The 14,180-nt window shown below is 67.0% G+C and overlaps 1 protein-coding gene across 5 annotated transcripts in view; it reads left to right on the forward strand.

Annotated features, from left to right (window-relative positions):
- Window positions 1–14,180, forward strand: part of DENND4B (DENN domain containing 4B) — a 28,398-nt gene that overhangs the window by 194 nt on the left and 14,024 nt on the right. For 2 of the 5 annotated variants that reach the window (XM_090127171.1, XM_090127172.1), the window contains exons 2-10: window positions 2,460–2,784; window positions 5,676–5,925; window positions 7,515–7,584; window positions 8,518–8,687; window positions 9,760–10,001; window positions 10,720–10,786; window positions 11,581–11,639; window positions 12,994–13,138; window positions 13,211–13,386. In XM_090127171.1, the coding sequence (XP_089983297.1) occupies window positions 2,492–2,784; window positions 5,676–5,925; window positions 7,515–7,584; window positions 8,518–8,687; window positions 9,760–10,001; window positions 10,720–10,786; window positions 11,581–11,639; window positions 12,994–13,138; window positions 13,211–13,386 (1,472 nt within the window). In that variant the 5' untranslated portion in view covers window positions 2,460–2,491. Of the gene's footprint in view, window positions 1–2,459; window positions 2,785–5,675; window positions 5,926–7,514; window positions 7,585–8,517; window positions 10,002–10,719; window positions 10,787–11,580; window positions 11,640–12,993; window positions 13,139–13,210; window positions 13,387–14,180 lie in introns of all 5 variants that reach the window. The other 3 variants (XM_090127168.1, XM_090127169.1, XM_090127170.1) reach the window with 2 other exon arrangements.

A 14,180-nucleotide genomic window follows, 5' to 3' on the forward strand; every position in this document is an offset into this window, starting at 1 on the left:
TGGCTGTGAGTGAATGGGGGCGGATGTGGGGCGGGCAGGGCCTGCTGTGGGGCCTGTGGGGCCTGTAGGGTCTGCTGTGGGGTTTGTAGGGCCTGTAGGGTCTGCTGTGGGGCCTGTAGGGTCTGCTATGGGGCTTATAGGGCCTGTAGGGCCTGCTATGGGGCCTGTAGGGCCTGCTATGGGGCCTGTAGGGTCTGCTATGGGGCTTAAAGGGTCTGCTGTGGGGTTTGTAGGGCCTGCTGTGGGGCCTGTAGGGTCTGTAGGGCCTGCTGTGGGGCTTATAGGGTTTGCTGTGGGGCCTGTAGGGTCTGCTATGGGGCCTATGGGGCCTATAGGGTCTGCTATGGGGCCTATAGGGCCTGCTGTGGGGCTTATAGGGTTTGCTGTGGGGTTTGTAGGGCCTGCTGTGGGGCTTATAGGGTTTGCTGTGGGGCCTGTAGGGTCTGCTGTGGGGTTTGTAGGGCCTGCTGTGGGGCCTATAGGGCCTATAGGGTTTGCTGTGGGGCCTGTGGGGCCTGCTGTGGGGCTTCTAGGGTCTGCTATGGGGCCTGTAGGGTCTGCTGTGGGGCCTGTGGGGTCTGTAGGGCCTGCTATGGGGCTTATAGGGCCTGCTATGGGGCTTATAGGGTCTGATTGGGGTGTGTATGGCCGGCTATGGGGCGCATAGGACATGCTATAGGGCACATAGGGCATGTTGTGGGGTGCAGAAGTTCTGTTTGGAGTATATAGGGACTGCTATGGGGCACACAGGGCCTGCTGTGGGGTTTATAGGACCTGCTATGGGGTGTATAGGGTCTGCTTGGGGTGCGTGGGATCTGTTATGTGGCACACAGATCTGCTGTGGGGCTTATGGGATCTGTGTGGGGTGCATGGGGACTGCGATGGGGCACATAGGGGCAGTTTGGGGTGCATAGGACGTACTGTGGGGTGTATAGGGTCTGTTTGGGGTGTATAGGACCTGCTTTGGGGCACATAGGGTCTGTTTGGGGTGCATAGGACCTGTTTGGGGCCTCAGGCTGCAGAGGTCGCGCTGTGGGGTTTTGGGGCTGGGGGGGGACACGGTTCCTTTTGGGGGTCTGCGTGTTTGGGGAGGGGGGAACTCTGTGGTGCCAGCCCCACAAGTGCCAGCCCCATAGTGCCCCATAGTGCCCCATAGCGCCAGCCCTACAGTACCAGCCCCACAAGTACCAGCCCCATAGTGCCAGCCCTACAATATCAGCCCCATAGGGCCAGCCCCACAAGTGCCAGCCCTACAATATCAGCCCCATAGGGCCAGCCCCACAAGTGCCAGCCCTACAGTATCAGCCCCATAGGGCTGGCCCCATAGCGCCAGCCCTACAACATCAGCCCCACAAGTGCCAGCCCCCCGGTTCAGCCCTACAGCGCCACCCCCACAACTTCCCCCATAGCAGCACCCCGCTGTGCCCCCCCCACTTCCTTCCCTTTTCCCGTCCGCCCCACAGCGGCTCTGAGGCCCTCGGGGGGGGGGAACTGGGAGGCACCGGGGGCTCCTCCTGGTCCCTACTGGGGTCTCCTTTGGGGTTTTCTCCAGGTCTTTATTGGGGTCTTCTCCCCGTCCCCATTGGGGTCTCCTCTGGGTCTCTATTAGGGTCTCCCCCCCATCCCCATAGGGGTCTCCACCCCGCATCCCCTTTGGGGTCTGCCCCCCATCCCCATAAGGGTCTCCTCCCCCCGTCCCCGTTGGGGTCTACTCCTCCCCGTCACTTTTGGGGTCTCCAGCCCCCATCCCCACTGGGGCCTCCTCTGCACCTCTATTGGGGTCTCCTCCCCCCCATCCCCTTTGGGGTCTCCTTCCCCCATCTCCATAGGGGTCTCCCCACCCATCCCCATAAGGGTCTCCTCTGCTCCATCCCCATTGGGGTCTCCTCGGGGTCTCCCCCCACCCCCTTTGGGGTCTGCCCCCATCCCCATTGGGGTCTCCTCCCCCCATCCTCACTGGGGTCTCCTGCAGGTCCCCTTTGGGGTCTCCTGCCCCCATCTCATTCGGGGTCTCCTGCAGGTCCCCATAGGGTCTCCTCCTCCCCATCCCCATAGGGGTCTCCTCGGGGTCTCCATTGGGGTCTCCTGCAGGCCCCCATCGGGTCCCCTCCCCGCCCCCTTTAGGGTCCCCCCTACCCCCTTTGGGGTCTCCTCTTCCCAGTCTCTTTTGGGGTCTCCTCGGGGTCTCCATTGTTGGGGTCTCCACGGGGTCTCCTGCAGGTCCCCATAGGGGTCTCCCCCCTGTTCCCTTTGGGGTCTCCTCCTCCCTGTCTCTTTTGGGATCTTCTCGGGGTCTCCTGCAGGCCCCCATCGGGTCCCCTCCCTGCCCCCTTTGGGGTCTCCCCATGTCCCCATAGGGGTCTCCTCCTCCCCGCTCCCTTTGGGGTCTCCCCATCCCGTTTGGGGTCTCCTGCAGGTCCCCATAGGGGTCCCCCCCCCCCCTTTGGGGTCTCCCGCAGGTCCCCGCAGGTCCCCGTCCCGCGGCCGGAGGATGGCGGAGGAGCGGCCGCCGCAGCTGCTGGATTACTTCGTGGTGGCGGGGCTGGCGGACGCGTCGCGGCCGCTGGAGGACGCGGAGCAGCGGCCGGCGCGGCGCGGGGAGCCGATCACGGACGTGGCGCTGATCATCCGCTCGCAGGGCGAGGAGGTGCCGCACGGCTTCACGTGCATCGAGCGCACGGCCGGCGGCCGCCCGGCGGAGCTGAGCGCGGGGCTCCTGCACAGCGCGCAGATGTTCCTGTGCTACCGGCGCGGCCGCGACAAACCGCCGCTGCTCGAGCTGGGGTGAGCGCCGGCTGCCCCACTGCGCCCCATAGCGCCCCATAGCGCCCCATAGCACCCATAGCGCCCCATAGGGCTCCACTGCACCCCATAGCGCCCCACTGCGCCCCATAGGGCTCCACTGTGCCCCACTGCGCCCCATAGGGCTTCACTGCGCCCCATAGCGCCCCACTGCGCCCCACTGCGCCCCATAGGGCTCCACTGCGCCCCATAGCGCCCCACTGCGCCCCATAGGGCTTCGTTGCACCCCATAGCGCCCCATAGGGCTTCATTGCGCCCCATAGTGCCCCATAGGGCTCCACTGTGCCCCACTGTGCCCCATAGCGCTCCACTGTGCCCCACTGCGCCCCATAGGGCTTCACTGTGCCCCATAGCGCCCCATAGCGCCCCATAGGGCTTCATTGTGCCCCATAGCACCCATGGCGCCCCATAGGGCTCCACTGTGCCCCACTGCGCCCCATAGCACCCATAGCGCCCCATAGGGCTCCACTGTGCCCCACTGTGCCCCATAGCGCTCCACTGCGCCCCATAGCGCTCCACTGTGCCCCACTGCGCCCCGCAGGGCTTCATTGCGCCCCATAGCGCCCCACTGCGCCCCATAGGGCTCCACTACGCCCCATAGCGCCCGTAGCGCCCCATAGCGCCCCATAGGGCTTCATTGCACCACATAGCGCTCCACTATGCCCCATAGCGCCCATAGCGCCCCATAGGGCTTCATTGCGCCCCATAGCGCCCCACTGCGCCCCATAGGGCTCCACTGCACCCCATAGCGCCCCACTGCGCCCCATAGGGCTCCACTGTGCCCCACTGTGCCCCATAGGGCTTCACTGTGCCCCATAGCGCCCCACTGCGCCCCATAGGGCTCCACTGTGCCCCACTGCGCCCCATAGGGCTTCATTGTGCCCCATAGCACCCATAGCGCCCCATAGGGCTCCACTGTGCCCCACTGCGCCCCATAGGGCTTCATTGCACCCCATAGCGCCCCATAGGGCTCCACTGTGCCCCACTGTGCCCCATAGGGCTTCATTGGGCCCCATAGCGCCCCATAGGGCTTCATTGCGCCCCACTGCGCCCCATAGGGCTTCATTGCGCCCCACTGCGCCCCATAGGGCTTCATCGGGCCCCATAGCGCCCCATAGGGCTCCACTGTGCCCCACTGCGCCCCATAGGGCTTCATTGCACCCCATAGCGCCCCATAGGGCTTCACTGCGCCCCATAGCGCCCATAGCGCCCCATAGGGCTTCATTGCGCCCCATAGCACCACATAGGGCTCCACTATGCCCCATAGCGCCCCATAGCGCCCCATAGCGCTCCACTATGCCCCATAGCGCCCCATAGGGCTTCATTGCGCCCCATAGCGCCCCACTGCGCCCCATAGGGCTCCACTGTGCCCCACTGCGCCCGTAGCGCCCCATAGGGCTTCATTGCGCCCCATAGCGCCCCACTGCGCCCCATAGGGCTCCACTATGCCCCATAGCGCCCCATAGGGCTTCATTGGGCCCCATAGCGCCCATAGCGCCCCATAGGGCTTCATTGCACCCCATAGCACCCATAGCGCCCCATAGGGCTTCATTGCGCCCCATAGCGCCCCACTGCGCCTCGTAGGGCTCCACTATGCCCCATAGCGCCCCATAGGGCTTCATTGCGCCCCATAGGGCTCCACTATGCCCCATAGCGCTCCATAGGGCTTCATCGCGCCCCATAGCGCCCCATAGGGCTTCATTGCGCCCCATAGCGCCCATAGCGCCCCATAGGGCTTCATTGCGCCCCATAGCGCCCCACTGCACCCCATAGGGCTCCACTATGCCCCACTGCGCCCGTAGCGCCACATAGCGCCCCAAAGGGCTTCATTGCACCCCATAGCACCCATAGCACCCCATAGGGCTTCATTGCGCCCCATAGCACCCCACTGCGCCCCATAGGGCTCCACTATGCCCCATAGCGCCCATAGGGCTTCATTGCGCCCCATAGCACCCATAGCACCCCATAGGGCTTCATTGCGCCCCATAGCACCCCATAGCACCCCGTAGGGCTTCATTGCGCCCCATAGCGCCCCATAGGGCTCCACTATGCCCCATAGTGCCCCATAGCGCCCCGCAGCACCCCATAGGGCTTCGCTGTGCCCCACTGCGCCCCATAGCGCCCCATAGCACCCCGTAGGGCTTCATTGCGCCCCATAGCACCCCGCTGCGCCCCATAGCACCCCATAGGGCTCCACTATGCCCCATAGCGCCCATAGTGCCCCATAGCGCCCCATAGGGCTTCATTGCGCCCCATGCGCCCCATAGCACCCCGCTGCGCCCCATAGCGCCCCATAGCACCTCATAGGGCTTCATTGCACCCCATAGTGCCCATAGCGCCCATAGTGCCCCGTAGGGCTTCATTGCGCCCCATAGCGCCCCATAGGGATCCACTATGCCCCATAGCGCCCCATAGCACCCCATAGGGCTTCATTGCGTCCCATAGAGCCCCACTGTGCCCCATAGAGCCCCATAGGGCTTCGCTGTGCCCCACTGTGCCCCATAGAGCTCCACTGCGCCCCATAGCGCCCCATAGCACCCCGTAGGGCTTCGCTGTGCCCCACTGCGCCCCATAGCACCCCATAGCACCCCATAGGGCTTCGCTGTGCCCCACTGTGCCCCATAGAGCTCCACTGTGCCCCATAGCGCCCCGCAGTGCCCCATAGGGCTTCGCTGTGCCCCACTGCACCCCATAGCGCCCCATAGCGCCCCACAGGGCTTCGCTGTGCCCCACTGCACCCCATAGCGCCCCATAGCGCCCCACAGGGCTTCGCTGTGCCCCACTGCACCCCATAGCGCCCCACAGCGCCCCACAGCGCCCCACAGCGCCCCACAGCGCCCCGCAGTGCCCCACAGCCCCCCCTCGCCCCGCAGGGTTCACTGCGAGGGCCGCGACGCGCCGCGCCCCGGTTTCCGCCTGGTGGACACGACGCCGTACAGCCGCTGTGCCAACCTGGCGGCCGGCGCCCCGGGCGCCCCGCGCTGCTTCCTGTCGTACCGGCGGGCGGCGGAGCGCGGCCACGCGGCGCTGGGCGTCACCGATCTGTGCCTCGTGATGCCGGGCCGCGGCGAGAGCGTCCCGCACACCTTCAGCCGCGTGGAGCGCAGCCTCAACTGCGGCACGGTGCGGCGCTGCGCGAGCCTGGGATGCGGGGGGGACCTGGGACACAGTGACCACATTGATGGGGGGGGAGCCCGTGGGACCCAGTGATGGGGGGGGGGAACCTGGGACCCCCTGGCCCCATTGATGGGGTGGGGGAACCCATGGGACCCAGTGATGGGGGGGGGACCTGGGACACAGGGGTGGGGGGCAGGAACCCATGGGACCCCATTGATGGGGTGCAGGACCTGGGACCCAGTGATGGGGGGGGAACCATGGGACCCATTGATGTGGGTGCGGGAACCGTGGGACCCCCTGACCCCATTGATGGGGGAGGGGGAACCTGGGATCCGTTGATGGGGGGGGGGACCTGGGACACAGGGGTGGGGGGCAGGAACCCATGGGACCCCCTGACCCCATTGATGGGGTGCGGGAGCCTGGGACGCAGGGGTGGGGGGTGGGAACCCATGGGACCCAGTGATGGGGGGGAACCTGGGACCCATTGATGGGGGGGGGAGCCGTGGGACCCATTGATGGGGTGCAGGAACCTGGGATCCATTGATGGGGTGCGGGAGCCTGGGACCCCCTGACCCCATTGATGGGGTGGGGGATGCCCTGACCCCATTATGGGGGTGCGGGACCCCATGGGACCCTCTGACCCCATTATGGGGGTGCAGGACCTGTGGGACCCATTGATGGGGTGTGGGATGTCCTGACCCCATTATGGGGGTGCGGGAAGCCATGGGACCCCCTGACCCCATTGATGTGGGTGCGGAACCCATGGGACCCCATTGATGGGGTGCAGGAACCTGGGACCCAGTGATGTGGGTACGGGACCCATGGGACCCATTGATGGGGGTGCAGGACCCCACTGAGCCCATTGATGGGGTGTGGGAACCTGGGACCCATTGATGGGGTGCGGGAGCCTGGGACCCCCTGACCCCATTGATGGGGTGTGGGATGCCCTGACCCCATTGAATGGGGTGCAGGACCCTACTGACCCCATTGATGGGGTGCGGGAGCCATGGGATCCCCTGACCCCATTGATGTGGGTGCAGGACCCCATGGGACCCCCCGACCCCATTGATGGGGTGCGGGAGCCTGGGACCCATTGATGGGGGGGGGACCCATGGGACCCAATGATGGGGGGAGGGAACACATGGCACCCATTGATGGGGTGCAGGAACCTGGGACCCCCTGACCCCATTGATGGGGTGGGGGAACCCATGGGACCCATTGATGGGGTGGGGGTAACCTGGGACCCATTGATGGGGTGCAGGATGCCCTGACCCCATTGCTTTGGGATTGGAACCCCAAACCCTTTGATGTGGGTGGGGGAACCCCTGGGATCCCCCGACCCTATTGCTGTGGGTGGGGGGGTGTCCTGGTCCTATAGATGTGGGTGGGGGACCCTGAGCCCACTGATGTGGGTGCGGGATGCCCTGACCCCACTGTTGTGGGTATGGGACCCCTGAGCCCGTGATGTGGGTGGGGGACACCTTGACCCCATTGCTTTGGGTATGGGACCCTCCTCCAACCCCATTGCTGTGGGTGTGGCCCCCCCCGACCCCCAGCCGTGGCTTTGGGCCCCGCTGACCCCGCTGTCCCCCCAGTGGGGCCCGGCGCTGTTCCTGTGCTACAAACTCGCCATGGCCAAAGGGAACACGCTGGTGTACGAGGCAGGTGGGTGCGGGGCGGGGGGGCTGCGTGGGGCTCTATGGGGCTGTGTGGGGCTGTGGGGTGCTGGGATATGGGGTGGGGGTCATGGGGTTGTGTGGGGATGAATGGGGCTGTGTGGGGTTGTGGGGGGCTGTGGGGTGGTGGGATGTGGGGTTGGGGGGCAGTGGGGCTGTGTGGGGCTGCAATGGGGTGGAGGGCAGTGGGGCTGTGGGTGGCTGCATCGCCCCCCCCCAACCCTGGGCACCGTGGGGCGCGCAGTGCCAGCAGGGGCAGGCGGTGCCCTATGGGGGGAGTGGCACCGCTGCGCCCCACACCCTGCCCCACACCGTGCCCTGTGCGGTGTCCCACGCTGCATCCTGCACTGCACCCCACTCTGTGCCCCACACCCTGCCCCATATCGTGTCCCACACTGATCCACTCCATGCTGCACACTGTGCCCCACATCTCATCCTGCACTCTGCCCCACTGCGTGCCCCACACTGCACCCCACTCTGTGCCCCACTCCCTGCCCCACATCATGCCCCATACTGCGTCCCACACTGCACCCTGCTCTGTGCCCCACACCATGCCCCACACCCTGCCCTCTCTGCCCCACACTGCACCCCACTCTGTGCCCCACACCGTGCCCCACTGTGCCCCACTCCCTGCCCCACATCATGCCCCATACCGCATCCCACCCTGCACCCCACTCTGGGCCCCACTCTGTGCCCCACTGTGCCCCACGCCATGTCCCATGCTGTGCCCCCCTGTGCCCCACACCCTGCCCCACATCATGCCCCATACCGTGTCCCACACTGCACCCCACTCTGTGCCCCACTGTGCCCCACTGTGCCCCACGCCATGTCCCACTCTGTGCCCCACTGTGCCCCGCTCCATGTCCCACACTGTGCCCCACCGTGCCCCACTCCCTGCCCCACACCCTGCCCCACACCACAGGGCTGCTGGGCCGTTACCCGGAGGAGGACAGCGCCGCGTTCCCGCTGCCCGGCTCTGTGCCCGTCTTCTGCCTCCCCATGGGGGCCACCATCGAGAGCTGGCCGGCCGGCACCAAATACCCGCTGCCCGTCTTCTCCACCTTCGTGCTGACCGGCGCCTCCGGGGACAAGGCAGGATGGGGGGCGGCTGTGGGGCAGGGCGGGGGGCAGCCGGGGGGCAGGGAGGGGAGTGGCTGGGGGGCAGCTGTGGGGCAGGGCTGGGGGACGGCTGGGGGGCGGCTGTGGGGCAGGCGGGCTGAGGGGCAGGCTGTGGTTCACGCTATGGGTCATGCCGTGGGTCATGCCGTGGGGTGGGCCGTGGGTCACGCTATGGGGCAGGCTGTGGGTCGCGCTATGGGGCAGGCTATGGGTCACGCTGTGGGTCGCGCCGTGGTCGCGCCGTGGGTCACACTATGGGGCAGGCTATGGGGCAGGCTATGGGGCAGGCTGTGGGTCACGCTATGGGGCAGGCTATGGGGCAGGCTATGGGTCACGCCGTGGGTCAGGCTATGGGTCGCGCCGTGGGTCAGGCTATGGGGCAGGCTATGGGGCAGGCTATGGGTCAGGCTATGGGTCGCGCTATGGGGCGCGCTATGGGGCAGGCTATGGGTCGCGCCGTGGGTCACGTCGTGGGTCTCGCTATGGGGCAGGCTGTGGGTCAGGCTGTGGGTCACGCTATGGGTCAGGCTATGGGTCACGCCGTGGGTCGCGCCATGGGTCAGGCTATGGGGCAGGCTGTGGGTCGCGCTATGGGTCGCGCCGTGGGTCAGGCTGTGGGTCAGGCTATGGGGCAGGCTGTGGGTCGCGCTATGGGTCGCGCTATGGGGCAGGCTATGGGGCAGGCTATGGGTCACGCTATGGGTCACGCTATGGGTCAGGCTGTGGGTCAGGCTATGGGTCAGGCTATGGGTCACGCTATGGGTCGCGCCGTGGGTCACGCTATGGGTCGCGCTATGGGTCAGGCTGTGGGTCAGGCTATGGGGCAGGCTATGGGTCACGCCGTGGGTCGCGCTATGGGTCGCGCCGTGGGTCACGCTATGGGTCGCGCTATGGGTCAGGCTGTGGGTCACGCTATGGGTCGCGCCGTGGGTCGCGCTGTGGGTCGCGCCGTGGGTCGCGCTATGGGTCACGCCGTGGGTCGCGCTGTGGGTCGCGCCGTGGGTCGGGCTGCCGGCCCGCTCCGCCTCCAGCGCGCCCCCTGCAGGTGTACGGCGCCGCCATCCAGTTCCACGAGCCGTTCCCGGCCGAGCGGCTGTCGGAGAAGCAGCGGCTGCGCCTGGGGCTGCTGAGCGTGGTGGACCGGCGCCCCGTGGGCGGCCGCTCGCTGCACAGCCGGAAGAGCATCTGCGTGCTGTCGCACTGGCCGTTCTTCGACGTCTTCCGCAAGTTCCTCATGTTCCTCTACCGCTACTCCGTGTCGGGGCCCCACGTCCTGCCGCTCGAGGCGTGAGAGCTGTGGGCATGGCGGGCGGGGGGCGTGGGTCGCAATGGGGCGGCTGGGGGGCCGTGGGGTGGCTGCAAGGCAGCAGTGGGGCTGCGGGGCCATGGGGTGGCTGTGGGGTGGCTGTAGGGTGGCAATGGGGCGGCTGTGGGGCCGTGGGGTGGCTGTGGGGTGGCTGCAGGGCATCAGTGGGGCTGCAGGGCCATGGGGTGGCTGTGGGGTGGCTGTAGGGTGGCAATGGGGCGGCTGTGGGGCGGCTGTGGGGCTGTAGGGTGGAAATCGGGGGGCTGTGGGGCGGCTGGGGGGCCATGGGTGACAATAGGGTGGTTGGGGCGCAGCTGTGGGGCAGCTGTGGGGCTGTAGGGTGGCAATGGGGTGGCTGTGGTGTGGCTGCGGGACTGTGGGGCGGCTGGGGGGCCATGGGGTGGCTGTGGGGCTGTGGGGTGGGTGAGGGACCATGGGTGACAATAGGGTGGCTGTGGGGCAGCTGGGGGCATGTAGGGTGGCAATGGGGTGGCTGTGGGGCAGCTGTGGGGTGGCCGTGGGGTGGTTGTGGGGCTGTGGGGTGGCTGTGGGGCGGTTGTGGGGCTGTGGGGTGGCTGTGGGGTGGCTGTGGGGCTGTGGGGTGGCTGTGGGGTGGCCGTGGGGTGGCTGTGGGGCTGTGGGGTGGCTGTGGGGCGCTGCTGTGACCCCCGACCCACGGTGTGGCCCCGCACCCCGCAGGCACATCGCGCACTTCATGCACAACGTCCCCTTCCCGTCCCCGCAGCGCCCGCGGATCCTCGTGCAGGTGAGTGGGGCCCCACAACCCACCACCTCGTCACCCCGCCACCCCACAACCCCAGCACCCCACAACCCCGTCACCCCCATCACCCCACAACCCCAGCACCCCATATCCCCGCAACCCCAGCACCCCATCTTTGCCATAACCCCGTATCCCCACCGCCCCACAACCCCATCATCTCATCACCCCATCACCCCACAACCCCACAACTCCACCATCCCACAACCCCATCAGCCCATCACCCCGTCACCCCATATCCCCATCACCCCACAACCTCATCACCCCCCATCATGCCGTATCCCCATCACCCCATCACCTCATCACCCCACAACCCCATCACCCCATTGCTGCCATCACCCCATAACCCCATCACTCCATATCCCCATCACCCCATATCCCCATCACCCCATAACCCCATCACCCCATATCCCCATCACCCCATAACCCCTGTCACCCCATAACCCCCGTCACCCCATATCCCTATCACCCTACAACTCCATCACCCCACAACCCCATAACCTCCATCACCCCATAACCCCATCACCACATCATTGCCATTACCTCATAATCCCATCACTGCCACAACCCCATAACCCCATCACCCCATCACTGCCACAACCCCATAACTCCATAACCCTCATAACCCCATAACCCCATCACCCGCCTCCCCCTCACCCCGTCCCCACGTCACTCCCTGCCCCCATCTCTGCCCCATCCCAAATCCCTCCATCCCAAATCCCTCCCTGCCCCCCCCACCCCACAAGTCCCCCCGCCGCCCCTCACTGCCCCCCGCCCCACAGATGTCCCCATACGACAGCCTGCTGCTGTGCCAGCCCGTCTCGTCGCCGCTGCCGCTCAGGTGGGGGGCAGGAATGGGGTCACACGGGGGTGGGGGCGCAGTAATGGGGTCACACGGGGGGGGGACATGGCATTTGGGATGGGGGACGTGGCATTTGGGACGTGGCGCTGGGAGCAGATGTGGTGATGGGGGTGTGACAGCGGGGTGTGTGGGGTTGGGGACGTGGGGTTGGGGTCCCACACGGTGATGGGGACGCGGCAGTGGGGATGGATGTGGGATGGGGACGTGACAATGGGGACGTGGCAGTGGGGATGTGGCAATGGGGACGGACGTCGGGATGGGGACGTGGCAGTGGGGACGGATGTAGGGATGGATGTGACAATGGGGTCCCTCGTGGTGATGGGGACGTGGCACTGGGGATGGACGTGGCTTTGGGATCCCTTGTTGCTCTGGGGTCCTACATGGCTTTGGGGACAGACATGGCACTGGGGACAGATGTGGCTTTGGGATCCCTCGTGGCCCTGGGACCCCTCACATCTTTGGGGATGGACGTGGTGTTGGGATCCCTTGTGGCTTTGGGGTCCCATGTGGCCCTGGGTTCCCTTGTGGCCCTGGGATCCCTGGTGCCTTTGGGGACAGATGTGGCGCTGTGTTCCCTCGTGGCCCTGGGGTCCCACATGGCTCTGGGGACAGAGGTGGCCCTGGGGTCCCTGGTGCCTTTGGGGACAGACGTGGCTCTGGGTTCCCTCGTGGCTTTGGGGGTGGATGTGGCCCTGGGGTCCCACATGGCACTGGGTACGGACGTGATGTTGGGGTCCCTGATGTCTTTGGGGACGGAGGTGGCCCTGGGGTCCCATGTGGCTTTGGGGATGGACGTGGCACTGGGGATGGAGGTGGCTTTGGGGTCCCTCTGGCTTTGGGGATGGATGTGGTGTTGGGGTTCCTCGTGGCTTTGGGATCTCTCACATCTTTGGGAATGGATGTGGCTTTCGGGTCCCTTGTGGCTTTGGGGATGGACGCGGCTCTGGGGACGGAGGTGGCTTTGGGGTCCCTCGTGTCTTTGGGGACAGAGGTGGCCCTGGGTTCCCTTGTGGCTTTGGGGGTGGATGTCACTTTGGGGTCCCTTGTGGCTTTGGGGACAGACGTGGCCCTGGGGTCCCACTTGGCTCTGGGGACGGACGTGATGTTGGGGTCCCTGGTGCCTTTGGGGATGGAGGTGGCCCTGTGTTCCCTCGTGGCTTTGGGGACGGACGTGGCTCTGGGTTCCCTCGTGTCCCCGGGGTCCCACATGGCACTGGGGACGGACGTGGCGCTGTGTTCCCTCGTGTCCCCGGGGTCCCCCACATCCCTGGGGCCGGACGAGGCGCCCCGCGGTGCCCAGAGCCCAGGGCGCGCGGCTGACGCGGCCCCGCAGCGGGGCGAGCTTTGTGACCCTGCTGCAGACGCTGGGCGCGGAGCAGGCGGTGGCGCTGCTGGTGGCCGTGCTGACGGAGCAGAAGCTGCTCATCCACTCCCTGCGGCCCGACGTGCTGACCAGCGTGGGAGAGGCGCTGGTGTCGGTGAGGGGGGCGGCGGGGGGCTTTGGTACCGGGCGGTGGGAGGCGGGCGCGCTGACGGCTGTCTGTCCCCAGATGATCTTCCCCCTGCGCTGGCAGTGCCCCTACATCCCGCTGTGCCCGCTGGCGCTGTGCGACGTGCTGAGTGCCCCCGTGCCCTTCGTTGTAGGCCTGCATTCCAGCTACTTCGACCTCCACGAGCCGCCGCGCGACGTCATCTTCGTGGACCTGGACACCAACAGCATCTTCCAGTGAGGGGGGGGGGGGGGCTCGGCGCCCACCCGAACGTCCTGCTGCCCCTGGGGGTGGGGGGCGGGGGGGCGATGGGGTTTTTGGGGTGCAGGGCGGCTGGGTGCTGCGTTGTGGGGGGGCTGAGGGTGGTGGGATGGGGGGGGGTGCGATGTCAGGTTGTCTGGGTGCTGGGGGGCCTGGGTTTGGGGTGCTGGGAGGGCTGGGACCCTCAGGGTGGGGGATGGGGGTGGGGGGTGCCAGGTTTGGGGGTGCTGGGTGGGTTGGGACCCTCAGGGTGGGGTGCTGGGGTGCTGGGTTTTTGGGCTGCTGGGGTATGGAGGTGCCTGGATGCCAGCTTTGGGGGTGCTGGGAGGGCTGGGACCCTCAGGGTGGGGGGTAGGGGTGGGGGGTGCCAGGTTTGGGGGTGCTCAGGGGGCTGGGACCCTCAGGGTGGGGGATGGGGTGATGGGTTTTTGGGGTGCTGGGGTATGGAGGTATCTGGGTGCCAGGTTTGGGGGTGCTCAGGGGGCTGGGACCCTCAGGGTGGGGGGTAGGGGTGGGGGTGCCAGGTTTGGGGGTGCTGGGGGGGGGGGTTTGGGTGCCAGGGCTTTGGGTGCTGGGGGGGGTTTGGGTGCTGGGTGGGGATTTGGGTGCTGGGGGTTTGGGTGCTGAGGGTTTGGGTGCCGGGGGTTTGGGTGCTGGGGGTTTGGGTGCTGAGGGTTTGGGTGCTGGGGGTTTGGGTGCTGGGTGGGGTTTGGGTGCTGGGGGTTTGGGTGCCAGGTGGGGGTTTGGGTGCCGGGGGTTTGGGTGCCAG

Source organism: Phasianus colchicus, chromosome 30, assembly GCF_987193195.1.
Source record: "Phasianus colchicus chromosome 30, bPhaCol1.hap1.1, whole genome shotgun sequence".
In the NCBI taxonomy this organism is placed as follows: Eukaryota; Metazoa; Chordata; class Aves; order Galliformes; family Phasianidae; genus Phasianus; species Phasianus colchicus.